The sequence below is a fragment of the Sphaeramia orbicularis genome, chromosome 13 (assembly GCF_902148855.1).
Source record: "Sphaeramia orbicularis chromosome 13, fSphaOr1.1, whole genome shotgun sequence".
Classification (NCBI taxonomy): domain Eukaryota; kingdom Metazoa; phylum Chordata; class Actinopteri; order Kurtiformes; family Apogonidae; genus Sphaeramia; species Sphaeramia orbicularis.
The window spans coordinates 28,629,757-28,644,852 of record NC_043969.1 but is presented as its reverse complement, the minus strand read 5'-3'; the positions used below and the strand labels follow the sequence as shown (position 1 = coordinate 28,644,852).

The 15,096-nt window shown below is 38.7% G+C and overlaps 1 protein-coding gene across 1 annotated transcript in view; it reads left to right on the top strand.

Annotated features, from left to right (window-relative positions):
• The window catches only part of LOC115432197 (protein jagged-1b), a 48,050-nt gene that overhangs the window by 14,406 nt on the left and 18,548 nt on the right, over window positions 1-15,096 (top strand). The window contains exon 3 of the mRNA XM_030153070.1: window positions 13,473-13,530. Coding sequence (XP_030008930.1) covers window positions 13,473-13,530 — 58 coding nt within the window. The remainder of the gene's footprint in view (window positions 1-13,472; window positions 13,531-15,096) is intronic.

Genomic DNA, 15,096 nt, shown 5'->3' with positions numbered 1-15,096 from the left:
TCCATCCATCCATCCATCCATCCATCCATCCATCCATCCATCCATACCTCTATCTATCTATCTATCTATCTATCTATCTATCTATCTATCTATCTATCTATCTATCTATCTATCTATCTATCTATCTATCTATCTATCTATCTATCTATCTATCTATCTATCTATCTATCTATCTATCTATCTATCTATCTATCTATCTATCTATCTTTTGTTTTTTTATATATATTTCATTTTTCTAAAGGTTGAAGTTAGCCCATCTTAACTGGCACCCAAACGCCCACACAGCCCTGAGAATAGGCATAATAATCATGCATAATGACCTGTGTGGGCGGACCATATATGCGTGGGATCAGTTTTTCACTACTGTTTTACTCGACTTGTCTGTTGTTCTGTAATATGAACAGTTGTATTTCAACATATGCTCAAAGTATGTTCATCTGCAGAAGTGGCAAAAGATATTCTTTACTGAGGTACATGTACAAATACTTGACTCTTGTAAAAGTAGATGTACTGATTCAACATGTTTAAGTACAAATGAAGAAGTGAAGCTTTGGAAGAGCATTTCTACTAGCTGTTTCTGTGCACAGCTAACTAGATCTTCCATCATACTGTGAAGACTCAAATAGAAAGAAAAATAGAGAGAGAGTCTGGAGAAAATAACGAGCAGTATTTTCACTCCAATATGCAAATCAGTTTTCAGTGTTGGCAACAGAACTCAATGAATTGCAATGTTTTTTTATCTGCAGTCCAGTCTAGGAACTAATAGATACATAAAAAATTTGTAGTTATATGGAAAATGTAAGGGTTAGAAAGTAGAGATATGCAGGGTGGGGAAGCAAATTTACAATATTTTGAAGCAGGGATTGAAAGACAGTGTATGACCAATTAGTTTATTGAAAGTCATGAGAATTTATTTGCCACAAGAAAATTGACATAATAGAAAATGTTTTTATTCTATGTGTCCTCCTTCTTTCTCAATAACTGCCTTTACACACTTCCTGAAACTTGCGCAAGTGTTCCTCAAATATTCGGGTGACAACTTCTCCCATTCTTCTTTAATAGTATCTTCCAGACTTTCTCGTAATAGTTTTGCTCATAGTCATTCTCTTCTTTACATTATAAACAGTCTTTATGGACACTCCAACTATTTTTGAAATCTCCTTTGGTGTGACGAGTGCATTCAGCAAATCACACACTCTGACGTTGCTTTCCTGATTACTCATATGGGCAAAAGTTTCTGAAAGGTATGGATAATAGTGTTAGGTATGATTATGACATCAATATATGTTTGGTTTCAAAACAATTGACGTAGTGCCTGCTGAGAAAAAACAACTAAATGTTCATTGTAAATTTTGCTTCCCCACCCTGTATGTATTATAATGTAGGGTGTAAAAGTAAAAAGTTGCAAAAACTCAAGAAAAGTATAGATATCTGAAAGTTGTGGATATGCAACTTAGCACTAAACCTTAAAGAAATACACATATTGTTATTTAAGTTTTATTTTATTGACTTAATAATCCCTGCGATGAACTGCTGGCACACACGGTTCAGAAAATGAATGATCAAACTATAAAATTATTAGTTGTAATTTCTTATAATTGAAAGTTTATTATGTAGTTTTTATTGTGATTTAAGAGTAATCCTAATTGTGATATGAAAAGTCATAGTTATATTCTCCAATGAACTTTTCCACATTTTTTTCATCTTACTTTAATGTTTATGAGGTGATATATCATACCTGTAGAAATCTGATAACATAAACATGACACCGAACACCTCAAGACTCTTCTCTGACTCATAATGCCTCTTTCTGAAAGTACAGCCATGGATGTGAAGCCTCCAGCGGCTAGACAAGGTAATTTCCTGCGGAAGTTGGATGGGAGGATGGGGAGGGAGGGGGGGTCGAGGGCAGTCGGTCTGGGTTGGGAAGGGGCACTAGGGGGGGAGGGGGCTTTGGGAGAAACAGTTGTGATTAATGGATGAAAGGGTAAAGTTGATATAAGCACTGCAGAGAGGAGACTGAGTGAAGAAGAAGGAAATGAAAATGCGGAAGGGGTGCAGCCTGGTCTGTGTGTGATCTCAGAGTGGAGCGCAGGTGTTTGGGTGGGGATGCAGGTGTAGACAGACAGAGGTGTGTGTCATAGTGGCTTACTCACACTGTCGAGAGAGTCATAGGCATCAGGAGGCAAAGTGGGGGGAAAAAATAAGTGGACAGGATGGACATGGGGCACGGTGACATGGAGGATGGGAGCACGTTATGTCAAGAGGCCTCTGTTGTTTCAGAGCGTTTGAAGTCACCGCATAGTTCAGTATAAGCCAATTAACCCTACAGGATGTCTCTGTCGGACAGAGAGGAGGCCGAGAGGCAGTGACGGTTTGCTGGAAGATGAAGAGACGGCGAGGCAGAGATGGAAAAGTGACTGAGGGTGAAACAGGGTAGATAAAGTCTGATGCTAATTATGTCCAGAATGAAAGAAAAACAGAGGAGACGGCGAGAATGTGAGAACAGAGACATGTAATTATAGTGGTGGGGTCATGGAGCAGGGTGGGGTGGACGGCTGCACACCGGGGGTCTAATTCTCGGGCTCCTGCAGCGTCGTATGTGTGTCTTTTCCACCTAAGGGGAGGGAGATGGCAGGCATTGACTTACATCCACAGAGACTTTTGAAATTCACAAATTAGCCACTGTAACATCATGTCTCTTGCTCTCCTGTGCACCAACTGAAGCGATTGATTTTTTTCTGTCATTGTTGGCCAGGAGTCAGTCAATAACGCAATAATTGTGTTGTTGACATGAAGCTATTAGTTAGTGGGTCTTACGGGAGCCACGTACCAGAAAGCATTTCATTTTATTCCTCTGTGGAGTGGAAATCAATCTGAAGTGAGATATCCTTTCAGGGTTTTTTTTGGCTCCATGCAGTTTTCTACACTCTGTCTCACTGTTAAAACAAACCCGTTAGTCTCCTATACAGACATAACATGATATTTAGTGCATGCACATATTTTAATTTGATGTAAAATCTGCGCTTTAGGCCTGAATAGTAATAGAATTGTTACTGTGGTTACCTCCACTGCTGATTTGTAGTGCAGGTGAGGTGTCCGCCATCCAATCAGGCTAAAGCACAGCTGCTGTCATGACAACTGTTTGCATGTTTGTGTGTGTAGGAGATGTGTCCAGCATGTTTGTATGTGTGCTGTAATTATGTGCACCCTCTGATTCTGTGGGTGTGAGTTTGCAGATGAGGGAAAACAGCAAATGCTCAGCTGCTGATTATGAATATTAAGACTTGTGGGGAACATTTGCTGTTAATTTAATTTTCTGCATTATGTATACAAAGCATGTGTAATTGCCAATTACTGTCCAGCTTGTACATGCATGTAAAGCTTTTTCATTGTGCTGACTAAATAGATGGCTATGTGCACAAAGGATTAAGGAGATATGCTTACATTTTACTTAATCCTTATAGACTTGAGAGGAAAAAATGGGATGTGACATTACTTATAGGTTTTCTTGAATGGTGGTTATTGTGAGGCATTCATCTGCTTTTTAGGACTTTTTTGAATCATTTTAATCAACTTAATGATGATTTTTTTTTTTTTGACAAATCATCTGTTTCTTATTTACATTTTGCAGGTAAAGACATAAATATGAGTAGTTGCTGTAGCTATATGCAGATGTAATGAGATTATAGTGAGTTTCATATCGAGTAAGTGCAAATATTAAGTAAAAAAGCAGTTTTGCGTGGGTCTGTTTAATACAAAGAAAGTGTTTAATTTAAGTACTGCAGTGATGATATGAATTGAGGTAAATGGATAAACCTATTTCACAGTTGCCAAATTGATACCAAATAATCTGAGATGAGATAGATCTTCATTTCATTGGCCAAATGGTGTTAATGCACGGTTAATGATCCAGCGGATCCAAATGATAAAATGGTTAGTTGTTTATTGTGCATGTAAATAACTTCATTACCTTTTCATTGGAATGCAGAAAGTATTTCGTAAAGTTTATATTTGTACAGATACAGATTCATTGTATTGTTCCACGATGTAAGGAAATTTGTCTTGGTCTTCTACCTGTGCTGCATCCACAAATTCCAATTAAAAGATATTTAGTGTACCTAAAGGAGAATGTAGCGAGACAAATGACAAAAAACATGGGAAAATGAAGAAAGCAATGTGAGCTTAAATGCAGAAGAACTCGACTCACATGAACAAATAAATTAAAAGATGGAAAGATAGAAAAGAAAGAAAACAATGAAAAATGTAAAATGAAGAAAAGAAGATAAATTCATTCATTCATTCATCTTCTGACCCCACTTTATCCTCACTAGGATAAAGAAGACAAATAAAATTAGAAAAAAATTGTGGCAATTATGACCTCACAAATGTACACTTACTCTGCCTAATAACTTTAAGGCTTCAGAAGCATTGAAGAAGTAAAAAATCCTGTTGTTGAAAATAAGTGATGCCTCAGCCTCCATCGTTTCACAGCTACAGTTGCATATGGGAAAATAAAGGTTTGCATACCTGTGTGTGTTTGCATTGCATGTGCATTTGCGTAGGCCTGCGCACTAAAATGTGGGTGTCTGTTTGTGTGCGTGTTAGTGTGTGTGCATTAGTGTGTGAGCTCTGAGGGGAAATTCCTCTCTCAGGGCTGGGAGTTCTTCCTGTCGTAGAGCTGTGTTTGTACAGCCTGGCTTTGCCGGGATATCCTACCCTGCCCATGTCTGAGGGAGCGAGGGAGGGAGGCATGGCAGGGGGAGAAAGGGGGCACCACCAGAGGGGAGAGAGAGTGATCGAAAGGAGGTAAGGGATGAGAAATGGCGCGCTGGAGGAAGTAGGCTAAGATGGAAAACAAAGCATATTTTAAAAAAAAAACCTTAATTGAATTGAATTTGGCATGCTATCACAGTGGTGTGTGGTGCTTTGACTCAGTCCACTCTAATCCTCAGCTTTTCCACTGTTAGACCGGTGTGAGACTGGAGGCTAATGGACCGGGCCAGACGACCAGACAGCTCCACAGCCTGAGGGAAGGGACAATTATCAGTACAACTAATTCTTCTTGTTATGATGTCTTGTTGTTTGGGAAACCCCTGTACTTTCTGACCATGTTTGGCTCTGACTTTCAGCACAGGTCATGAACGACATCAGTCGGAGGGATAAGGACAGAAAATTGTTTCTGTACATGACCTTAACAGCAGACATGTCATGGTCAGATGCTGCAGACAAAATCATATACAAGTGGAGGGGATATTGGAGAGACAAAGACATACATTTATATCAAGTACAACTTTTCAGAAATGGCCCTTTACATTCCCCACAAACAGCAGGTGTTTTCCTTTCACACGGCTGCCAGATTGAAACTGAAACATGAACAGATGTGAAAAAATATACGGTTTTGTATCAAATCACACCAAACACTGTTGTAAGTTATTGAGAGAAACTAAACTAGAACAGGAAGGAAACCAGACAGAGATTCCCTGTTAGTTTGTCTTCCCACTAAATAATTAAATATCTGTCAGACATGGTTAAAGAGACACCGAAGAATCTGATTTGTGGTCTTTTTCCCCCTGTTACAGCTCTGTGCCTATAAAGCCTAGATACAATAAAGCTTCAATAAAGCTACAAAATATAAATCAACAGCTACTGTTCTATACAGAGAGCAGAAAAATTCAATGTTAAACTAAATTTGGATGGACTTTGATTAGGTCTGTTGAGATTTTAGATTTAGACACAGAGGAAAATAAACATCATTTCAACTTTGTCATTTCACCCATGTCTATATGAATAAACACATAATGATTGATAATTGTGTTTATCAGAACCTGTGTGCAGAAAAAACTGGGATGTTAACAAGATAAGAGAAGATAAAAGTCATACTTAATTATTTAGCAGGTGTTAATGAGTAAAAAGACACATTCTTATTTGTTTTGGTCCATTTTGTCAATAATACTTCACTATGTTTGCTTCATATTTGTCTTAACGCGCTCTATTTCATAGAATTGTGCACAGGAGGCAAGGCTAGAGATATGATAAAAGACGCACTGTAAGTTATCCGGTTTAGATGTAGAGACTCTAGAGGATTCATGTTCCTAACCACTCTGCACCGGGCCATCCTGAAGGTTATATTCTCACTTCAAGAAAATAGCAAATTCCATCTGTCAGCTGTAATGATAGTATGAGGACAGAATAAATCTCAGAATATATCATTTAACAGTTTTCTATTTTCTGTCAGACCAGACTTCTCTCTGTTTAAAAATGATCCTACAGATGCTCATACACACATACAGTAAATGCACAAAACTTGTCACACACCTTTCCCATTATGTCATTTCCCTGTTGTCATCACTTTGTCCATTATGGCTACAAATGGTCCAAATAACACTGTGATGTTATTTGTGTCAGACCAAGGCAAAAACATCACCTCATCATTGTCCCGTGATCTTATCACCGGCTACTTTTTGTTGTTTACTGATTTCTTTTCCTCCCTGTTGTTTAGTTCTGGACACTGATGGTCTCCATGACGTCATATATACTGCCTGTGTGTGAGTGTGTTTTGATGGAGTTGTTAGGAAGCCATAAAGTCTTGTCACGGATTGTTGTTGTGATTTTAACTTGGTAACCATAGTTAGTGTGACCCCAGCAGGATCCAAAACTTATAAACAAGGCTGAGCGCACATACACCCTTCCTGTATCAATCAGTGATACCTGGCTCAGCTCAGTTGTGGGTGAGTAGGTGAGGGTGTGTATGTGTCAAGGGGAAAGTTGAATAAGTGAGAACAAAAGACAAGAAAAGGGCTCTGGTCTTCCCACAGGTCTTAACCTGCTGTTGCCATTGGCAGAGGGTGCGGGCAGAACGGGGAGAGAGGCGTGTACAGTGGATGGAAGGAAGGGTGAGGAGGGGGTGGAGAGGGGGTGGCGACGATTGGGACCATGATAAGGCTAAAAGGTCTGTGAGCAGGCCAAGAGTGAGGTAATGCTGTGTGTGCAATTTGTAGTAGTGGACAGTTTGTCATAACCAGCCTGCAGCGCTGGGGAGAAGCTGAATACATGGGTTTAGATACAGAGATACAGTTTAATAGTTGGTAACAATGAGACATTTACAGTCTTAAACTAAATGGATTTGGAAACTTTTGTTCTGACATGGTATGTCTGAAGGGTATACCCTAATGTTTTTCAACCTTGGGGTCGGGACCCCATGTGGAATTCAAATGGGGTCACCTGAAATTACTAGTAACTGATAAAAATAAAAACTTACTAATAAAAAATATGGTGACTGATAGAGACAATCACATACATAAAGACATGACAACTGAAGCTGAGACTGAAGCACTGTGGAACTGTTATCTTTCAAATGTTCATTGTGGTCGGTTTAAGAATGCTGCAGCTCTTTCATAATTCATAGTTTGAGTTATTGTTTTTTCAGCATTAATTTGCAGACTTGTAAATACAAGCTGGACTGACTGTACATATCCTGATCATGGAAAATTAAATTCTCACTTTGTGCAGTCATCTACACCTGGCTTTTCTGCCACTGTCCATAATATACATTATATCGCCAAATGTTGTCTAAAATTAACATTTATTTATAAACAAAGTATAGCAAACTATTACATGATCAAAAACAAATTAATTTTAGCAGAAAATTTTGTTGTCTGGGGTCACCAGAAATTTGTGATGTTAAAATGGGGTCATGAGCCAAAAAAGGTTGGGAACCGCTGGTATAACCTATTTCCCATAAACCTATGATATTTGTTTTCCAATATACGATCTTTTTTTTTTTTTTCTTTTTTTTTTTTTACCATTTTTTGTGTAATGGTTTGCAGTGGTTAGCACTCACAGCATCAAGGTCAGGTCATGGATTGGTCCCAGTTTGCATGTTGTCCCCACATCTGAATGTGTTCTCTCTGGGTAGTCTGGCTTCCTCCCACTGTTCAAGACATATATGGTAGGTGTAAATGGGAAATTGAATGGTTGTTCATCTCTATATGTCAGCCCTGTGATGAACTGGCGACACATCCAGGGTGTAGCCCGCCTTCGCCTGTTGGTAGCTGAGATAAACTCCAGCTCCCCCGCGACTCTGTAGAGGATTAAGTGGTTTGGAAAATTAATGAATGAGCAAATAGAACAAGATAGGCTCAAAGACAGATACTCAGACCCAGAGACTAGACCAAACACATGACAAGAAAGTAAATGCCCATAAGGCAGGTTAGTTCCACATCTACATACAAACCCTCACAGAAATACCAGCAATGTACAAACCTATGTACAACACAAAAGGGGCAAACACTTTATGACACACATTGCCTGTTATGTAACTTGCTCATCAAATAGACTACTGACACATATTCAACTACAGTCCTGTGCCCCTGTGTTTTGGATGGTCCTTTGCCTGTTGTCCAGCTTAGGAGAATACATTTACTTGCTCAGAATGTAAGCATCCTGCAGTGTTGCTGAGTTGCTTCTTTTATTTCCAATTGATAATGGCATTTGTTACTCCAAGTAGCATTCTCAGTGGGTCGCATTATGTAGTAACAGAAAGGAAAGGGAAAAAAATTCACATTCTGTAACAGAACTGCTATATTTAAACCCCTGATATCAAATGTTCAGTGTGTACTGTATAATAGTAAATGATTGCAACCAACCCCTTCCTGTTACCAAAAAGGTAAAAGGGCTTTTTAGTTAACAGGACAACTGTAGCCCACAATCAGACATGGTGGGTAATGATTATGAACTTTACCTGCTATGAAATGGAAAACAGGAAAAGAAAAGTCAATTTGGCCTTCTCTGTTGATATTGAAAGCCAATTCTAAGCTAATTCTAACGAAAAAAAAAAAAAAAAGCATTCATTATACATAAAAGAAAACATAATCATGTATATTATATTCCATTTCTGCACATGTCCCCATAAATCTTATACCTGGGCTTTTAAATCACAGTGGAGCCTATCCCCGGTATAATTAGGCTATGCAGATAGTCTAGTACCTGTCCATACACGTCATAGAGGATGGAACTGAGTGGGGCAATCAAGCTGCACGCTCGATTGAACAGTACATTTCCATCATTGTTAATTATGTTTTATCTTTCCCACCCATTTCATGCTGTGGGAAAGCAGAGAAAGTCTTTTCTGCTGCTATTTTTGTTCAAAGAGGATTGAATTGCACTTCAGAAACTGAGTGAAAACAAAATGTTCTGCTGTGGAACTGTAATTTCACATGGGTTTATTTCCATATTTGTTTCCTTGTTTTCACTCTTAAGTTGATGCTGTGGTAGAAAATAAAACAGGGAAAAAGTGATTGATTTGGAAATTTTTTTACAGGAAAGATATCACTGCTTTTGTGTTCATGTTTAGCTTCTATTTCTACAGCAAGTGTCCATATATGTTCAGAGTGACTCATGGGTGTTTAATGCTATTGTGTGCTTGACAGTGTTACATGCAATAACAACATAAGACAGTATTGAAGTAATCCAAAGTGTTTAAAATACAGTATTCAGTTCCAATAATCTAATAAAATATGTTGCAAATTGCATTTAAGGACATCTTCAAACATACTGCATTGTAAAACCTCCTACCACAGCCAGCCTGATCCTCAAAATACTTAGCTCAGCTTTTTATCCACAATCTGCTGAAGGAGAGACAGTGAAACAAGATAAATTCTATGCTGAGCTAATTGTATTATCACAGACTGCAGATCTCACAGTGTTCAGATATAAATCACACATTCTAAGCATTACTTCAAGAGAGAGTTTTAAGCTGTGGTGTAGCCTAATGACTCCAGCTGGACCATCTGTGTGCTACCTGCAATGATTCGGCTTTAATGAACTTGCTGCGAGCCCTCTGCCAACGAGCACATCTCATTAGCACCTCTTACTGTGTATGGTCGTGGGAGTGTTCTTCCTCCTCCTTCCTTCCCCTACGTCTTCTTCTTATCTTATCTCCTCTACTTTCATTTTTGTGTTCTTGTAATTCGATTCTATCTTATCGTCCTTTTGTTTCACTCCACTATGACCCTTTTGTTCTCTTTTTTCCATCACACATCTGAAATTCAGACAAACCACAGGAGTCATGTAAACTGTTTCACTACATCTTCCCTTGGTGTCCTTTCTCTTTCACTTTGCATAATTACCCCCTACTTCTTTTCTTTTTTTTTTTTTAGATCTCTCCTGTACAATTACCCTCCTCACCTGTCCAGATAGTTTTATACCAATGATCTAAACGTACCTCAACTTGGAGTAAATTCCTTACTCAGGATTTTCCACCACACCAATTTTCGCTCCTCTAACATTTTACACCTTCCCTGCAACCCTTCATCTTCTCACTGTGCTGCCTTTTTCCCCTCTGGCTAACGTCAGCTGCAGACTCTCATGCTCTTCACACCTCCCTCATCTCCTGCAACCATCACCTGCCTTCTATCTATTTCCTCTTCTCTCCTGCCACTCACCCCCCCTCTGGCAGCACGCTGTCACAGCAAAGACGTGACCACACATCCATGCAACCCTTTAGGAGAACACTTACCCACAATGCACACGGTGAAGCGATTTGCATGACACGCACTGGTTTGTTTCACAAAAGCAGGGATAATGTGAGATAGAGAACACTGAAAATGAAAGGAGAAGAGTTATGGATAAGTGTTGGTCTGAATTATTCATCACTCATAGGAAGAAAAAAAATCAGAAGACAAGAATAAAAAAAACACCTGTCCGCTGTTATCTCCCCCGAGTATGATATCTCTATAAGCTCAAAGTCATCATTTGAAGATGTCCAGCATATGTCCCCCGAAACTGTTCAGCCAGGTAGCCTTATAAATGTGTATGGACTGTCCTTATCACTACATGAGCTTGAATTATAATAAACTCCAAGATTTAGTCATATGAATGGAAATGCATGCCAGAATCTGCCTCACCTGTAACCAAACTAACCTGCACATGTCAGCAGGAATTAACACTTAAAGCATGATCATGACACGTCTACCAAACTGAAGGACTGAACTGGATTATCTGGAACCTGTTAGTCAATTGCTTCAATATACAGCACTGGAAATAATGACCTGTGATTTTACATAGGGTTTAAGTAAATTAGTCTTTTTGTTTAGTCTACACACTACTGGCATTCCTCCAGAATTCCAAAATATTCTTATTCGGTGCATTTTTGGGGGGGATTAGTTGAATCTGCATGCAACTGCATCTTTGGCTCACACAAATATTGAATCATTTGTGTTGCTTTTTATTATGTATTTTTTTAAGGCTCAAGGTGAGAACACAGGTAGAAATGGAAATAATGGGGAGATAAGGAGACTGTGTTAAAAAGCTGTCAGACTCTTCATCAATGAGGCAATTATATGAGATTTAAATGAAGACTGATGTACAGATAAAAACATCCATTAATGGAAAAATGTAAATTAATCAGCAATTTCCTTTTTTATTTGATAAATAATTGACAAAAATCAATTCAGATTTTTATCGCTTTGTGGTGCACCCATTGTTTTTAATTGGTGAAAGGTCTGGATTACAGGTGGGCCTACGCACGGCTAAATATCAGTGTCGTCAATATGCAACCACAGTGTAGGACATCTGTGATTGCTGATATAATCAGGAAAGTCTTCTTTCACACACAAGTCAAAATTGTAGCCTATCATATGAAGAGGAAGACCATAAAACAAAATGAGGCAGTACAAAACTTACCCTGGGGAAATATTTTTAAAGGGGTTATGTCATATTGATGTTCCAAACTTCTCAACAGCAGGGGAAGTCATGTAATCAGAACACACTTATGACTACCAAAACCACCAACAAATCAACACTTTGTTATCCACAGACTATATCACTCACTGAATAAAGTATGAAGCTCATTGTTAACGTGCATCTGTATTATGGTATCGCCAAGTTGTTGTTTTTTGTTTTTTTTTAAAAACAAAAGCTCATGTGCTGCATCAAGCCAGTAGTTTACATTATAGCTCTGTCAGCTTAGCCTTTGTTTTTAGACAGAAAACAGCCACAACAAAACCACAAATCACCTTTGTTTTCTATATGGTTTGTGTGTCAACTAGCTGCACTAAAGATCTGTTTGGAATCATCAAAACAAGGTCAGAACTGTCACAGTTTAGTCTGAACTGTGGATCAGCAAATGGTGAAATTAGAAAAAACAGGTGTTGCCAGACACGACAAACCCCGCCCCTCGCACATATTGTAGCTTATTTTAGCATCAATGCAGCTGATGTCATCATGTCTATGCAAGTGCTGATGTCAGCATATCAATTGACTCTATACATGTGCCAAGTTTGAAGTAAATTGAAACAAATGTATGTTTTTATAGACATGTGAAATTTTGCCCATTATACGTAAATGGGAAAAAAAAGATTTAAAAATTCATCAAAAACGTGAACTTTGACCTACTTTTCCCAAATGTCATAAGATCTATTCTGGGCCACTGACAATCTATAAACTCAATTTGGTATGAATTCAACAAATAGCTTTGGGTGTTAAAAGGTGAACAAACAAGAAACCAACTGAACCAAACATCATAGCTTCATAAACCCCATAATCAAACGTACCTGTGTAGAAGAAACGCTGCCATTTCATCAGCCATTATTCAAACAATAGTGCTTCTAGCGTTTATCAGTTTGTCACTTCTTTGACTCTAAAAGTGGTTTCTTTGGGGTTTTCATCCTATCTGGTCACTTTTCTGATACTTTGGGCAAAGGCCCAGTGGCGTTAGTTTTCTTCACCATGATAGAACAGCAAAGCAAACTCACTACTCCCTCTAGTGGTCACATAAATCTGCCAGACCATCCTTGTGTATATATTATATGTCTATACTCCAATATATTGCTGTCCTTGACATAGATTCAGAGCTCTTTCTTCTAAACAGTCAAATGATGAATGTAGGCAATTTTTTAGTATTTGAGAGTAGAAGAACTATGTGTAGCCCTTTTAAGGGTTTATTTTTTGGGCTTTTCATGCTTTGGATGGATAGATGAAGTGAGGAGAGACAGGATACATGGGGTGAGAGAATATGGGAATGACATACAGTGAATGGCCTCGGGGTAAAACCGAAGCAGGGCTGCTCTGGTAAGGCTTCAACCTGTTTGGTACACGTTTACCAGGACAGCCACTGGCATGCCCCAAACTGTTTCTATTTACAGTCTAAATGTGGCCAAAGCAAAAATAATGAAATCTGTAGGGGATCAACAATACCTACCAGAGTTGAATCATAAATTTGTAGACTTTTGCAACAGATGAGGATTGTTTAAATGATCTTTGAGTGACAACCAGCTACAAGGCTTTCAAGACATCCATATTATAACACACTGTATAATGGACTGAATGTTAAGTGATCCTACACCAGACTGTGGGGAAGAAGTCTCATTGAGGCCAATTGTGGGAATAAAAGTAACTATTTTAATTGTATGTGACTTTAAATCTCCAAAGTGTGGCCTGTTTGACAGATGTTGTCTCTGTTTTGTCCACAGAAGTCTTTTTCTCTGGTTCTGGAGGCCCTGGACTATGACAATGACACATCAGAATCAGGTGAAGTTGCGGTAAAGTTTGTGTTTGTTTGTGACTGTAAATTCATGTGACTCTTACAGACATGATGGGAACTGAATAATAATAGGTTTTAAATAAAAAAGTCACAATGTCTTGAATGCATATCATTTTTTAGAAATTCATCCTAAAGTTATCTTTTCAACAAGCATAATTTTTGTTGTAGCAAAAATCTGAGCACTTGTTTACAAGTTTGTGTGGTTAAGACAATGAGAAAATGTCTGTGTGCCTTTGTGTCTGTGATCATGTGAGTTTAGAAGGTCTTTCATCCAGACCCTTTAATTTCCTGCTTGTCTCCTTGTTGTTTGTCCTCATAATCAGGCAAAGCTCCATGACAGAGAATGTAAGCTGCATGCTATAAAAAGTATAAGAAACAGCACACTCGCACTGAGACAGATGTTCCTGTGCCTTCCTCATTCCTGTCATGCCACGGTCCTCCTTTTCATCCCACCATCCTCTTCCTCCCTTTCAGCCAGTGGAGGGATGACAGTCTCATCCAAAAGATGACTGAGATAATGAGAAACTGGGAACTGCACCAGAAATCCTTCTCCCTCTCTGTGTTCGTCTCTCCTGTCCTATTCCATCTCCCCTTCACTCTGCCCTCCAGCGATGCCCGTACGTCTTGTTTGCATTATCTGCCGTTTCCACCTGAGCTCCTGACAACCCTCACATTGGGTTTAAAGCTCCTCGCTAGGCCAACAGCTTAGCTCAGCCCAAACACAGGTATCTTACAACAGCCTGAATGGACTTAACGCGTCCTGCTGCTAATCAGAAAGGATTACCAACCACAACTACACCTTCTGAAACAGTCTCTGCATGGAAATATTTTGAAAACCTGATGTTCTTTGAATACCTGCAGCCTTCACTGACCTTCACTGGGTTTTATGTGAATAAATGCAGGTAATTTTATTTACACAGGTGTGAAACTGAAATGTTGTGTCATGCACAAGGCCATCAACAAGTCCCCCAACTGAGCAGCAAGATAATCGAAATCCTCTGATACACCTGTGGGAATATTTTCCAGTTTAAATACAGAACGCCACCAACAGAAATGCCACAAAATGCCAAAGATGGCCAGCATCTGATAACTAAATGTTGGTATTTGCATTCTGATTGTAGTAATGCTATGGTTTAGACTTGGTTCGGTTCTTGGGCAGATCACGATTGGGAGCAAAATAATATGTTTTAAAGTTAGATTATCATCATTATGGTAGGTATAAGGTATGATAATGAACTGAACATCATCTCGGCATTATATCTTGTCAAACAAGGGCTGGACAATGTGGCCAAATGTAGTATCCTAATTAAAATGAAAAAAATAAAAAATAAAATACAAATTTGAATAGGAACATGATCCCAGAAGAGCAAAATTCAAGTACTTTTTTTGTAACTTTTATCACCTGTGTTTTCCCTGCTGAGAAAATCCAAAAAGTCTGAAAAAATCTACATTATAGTACATTGTAGAGTGCACAAACAACCTGTGGTCATGATTTCATTGAGCTTAAAGAGCGCAATAGCACATGAGCCAGTTGTAAAAGCATTGCTCTTAGC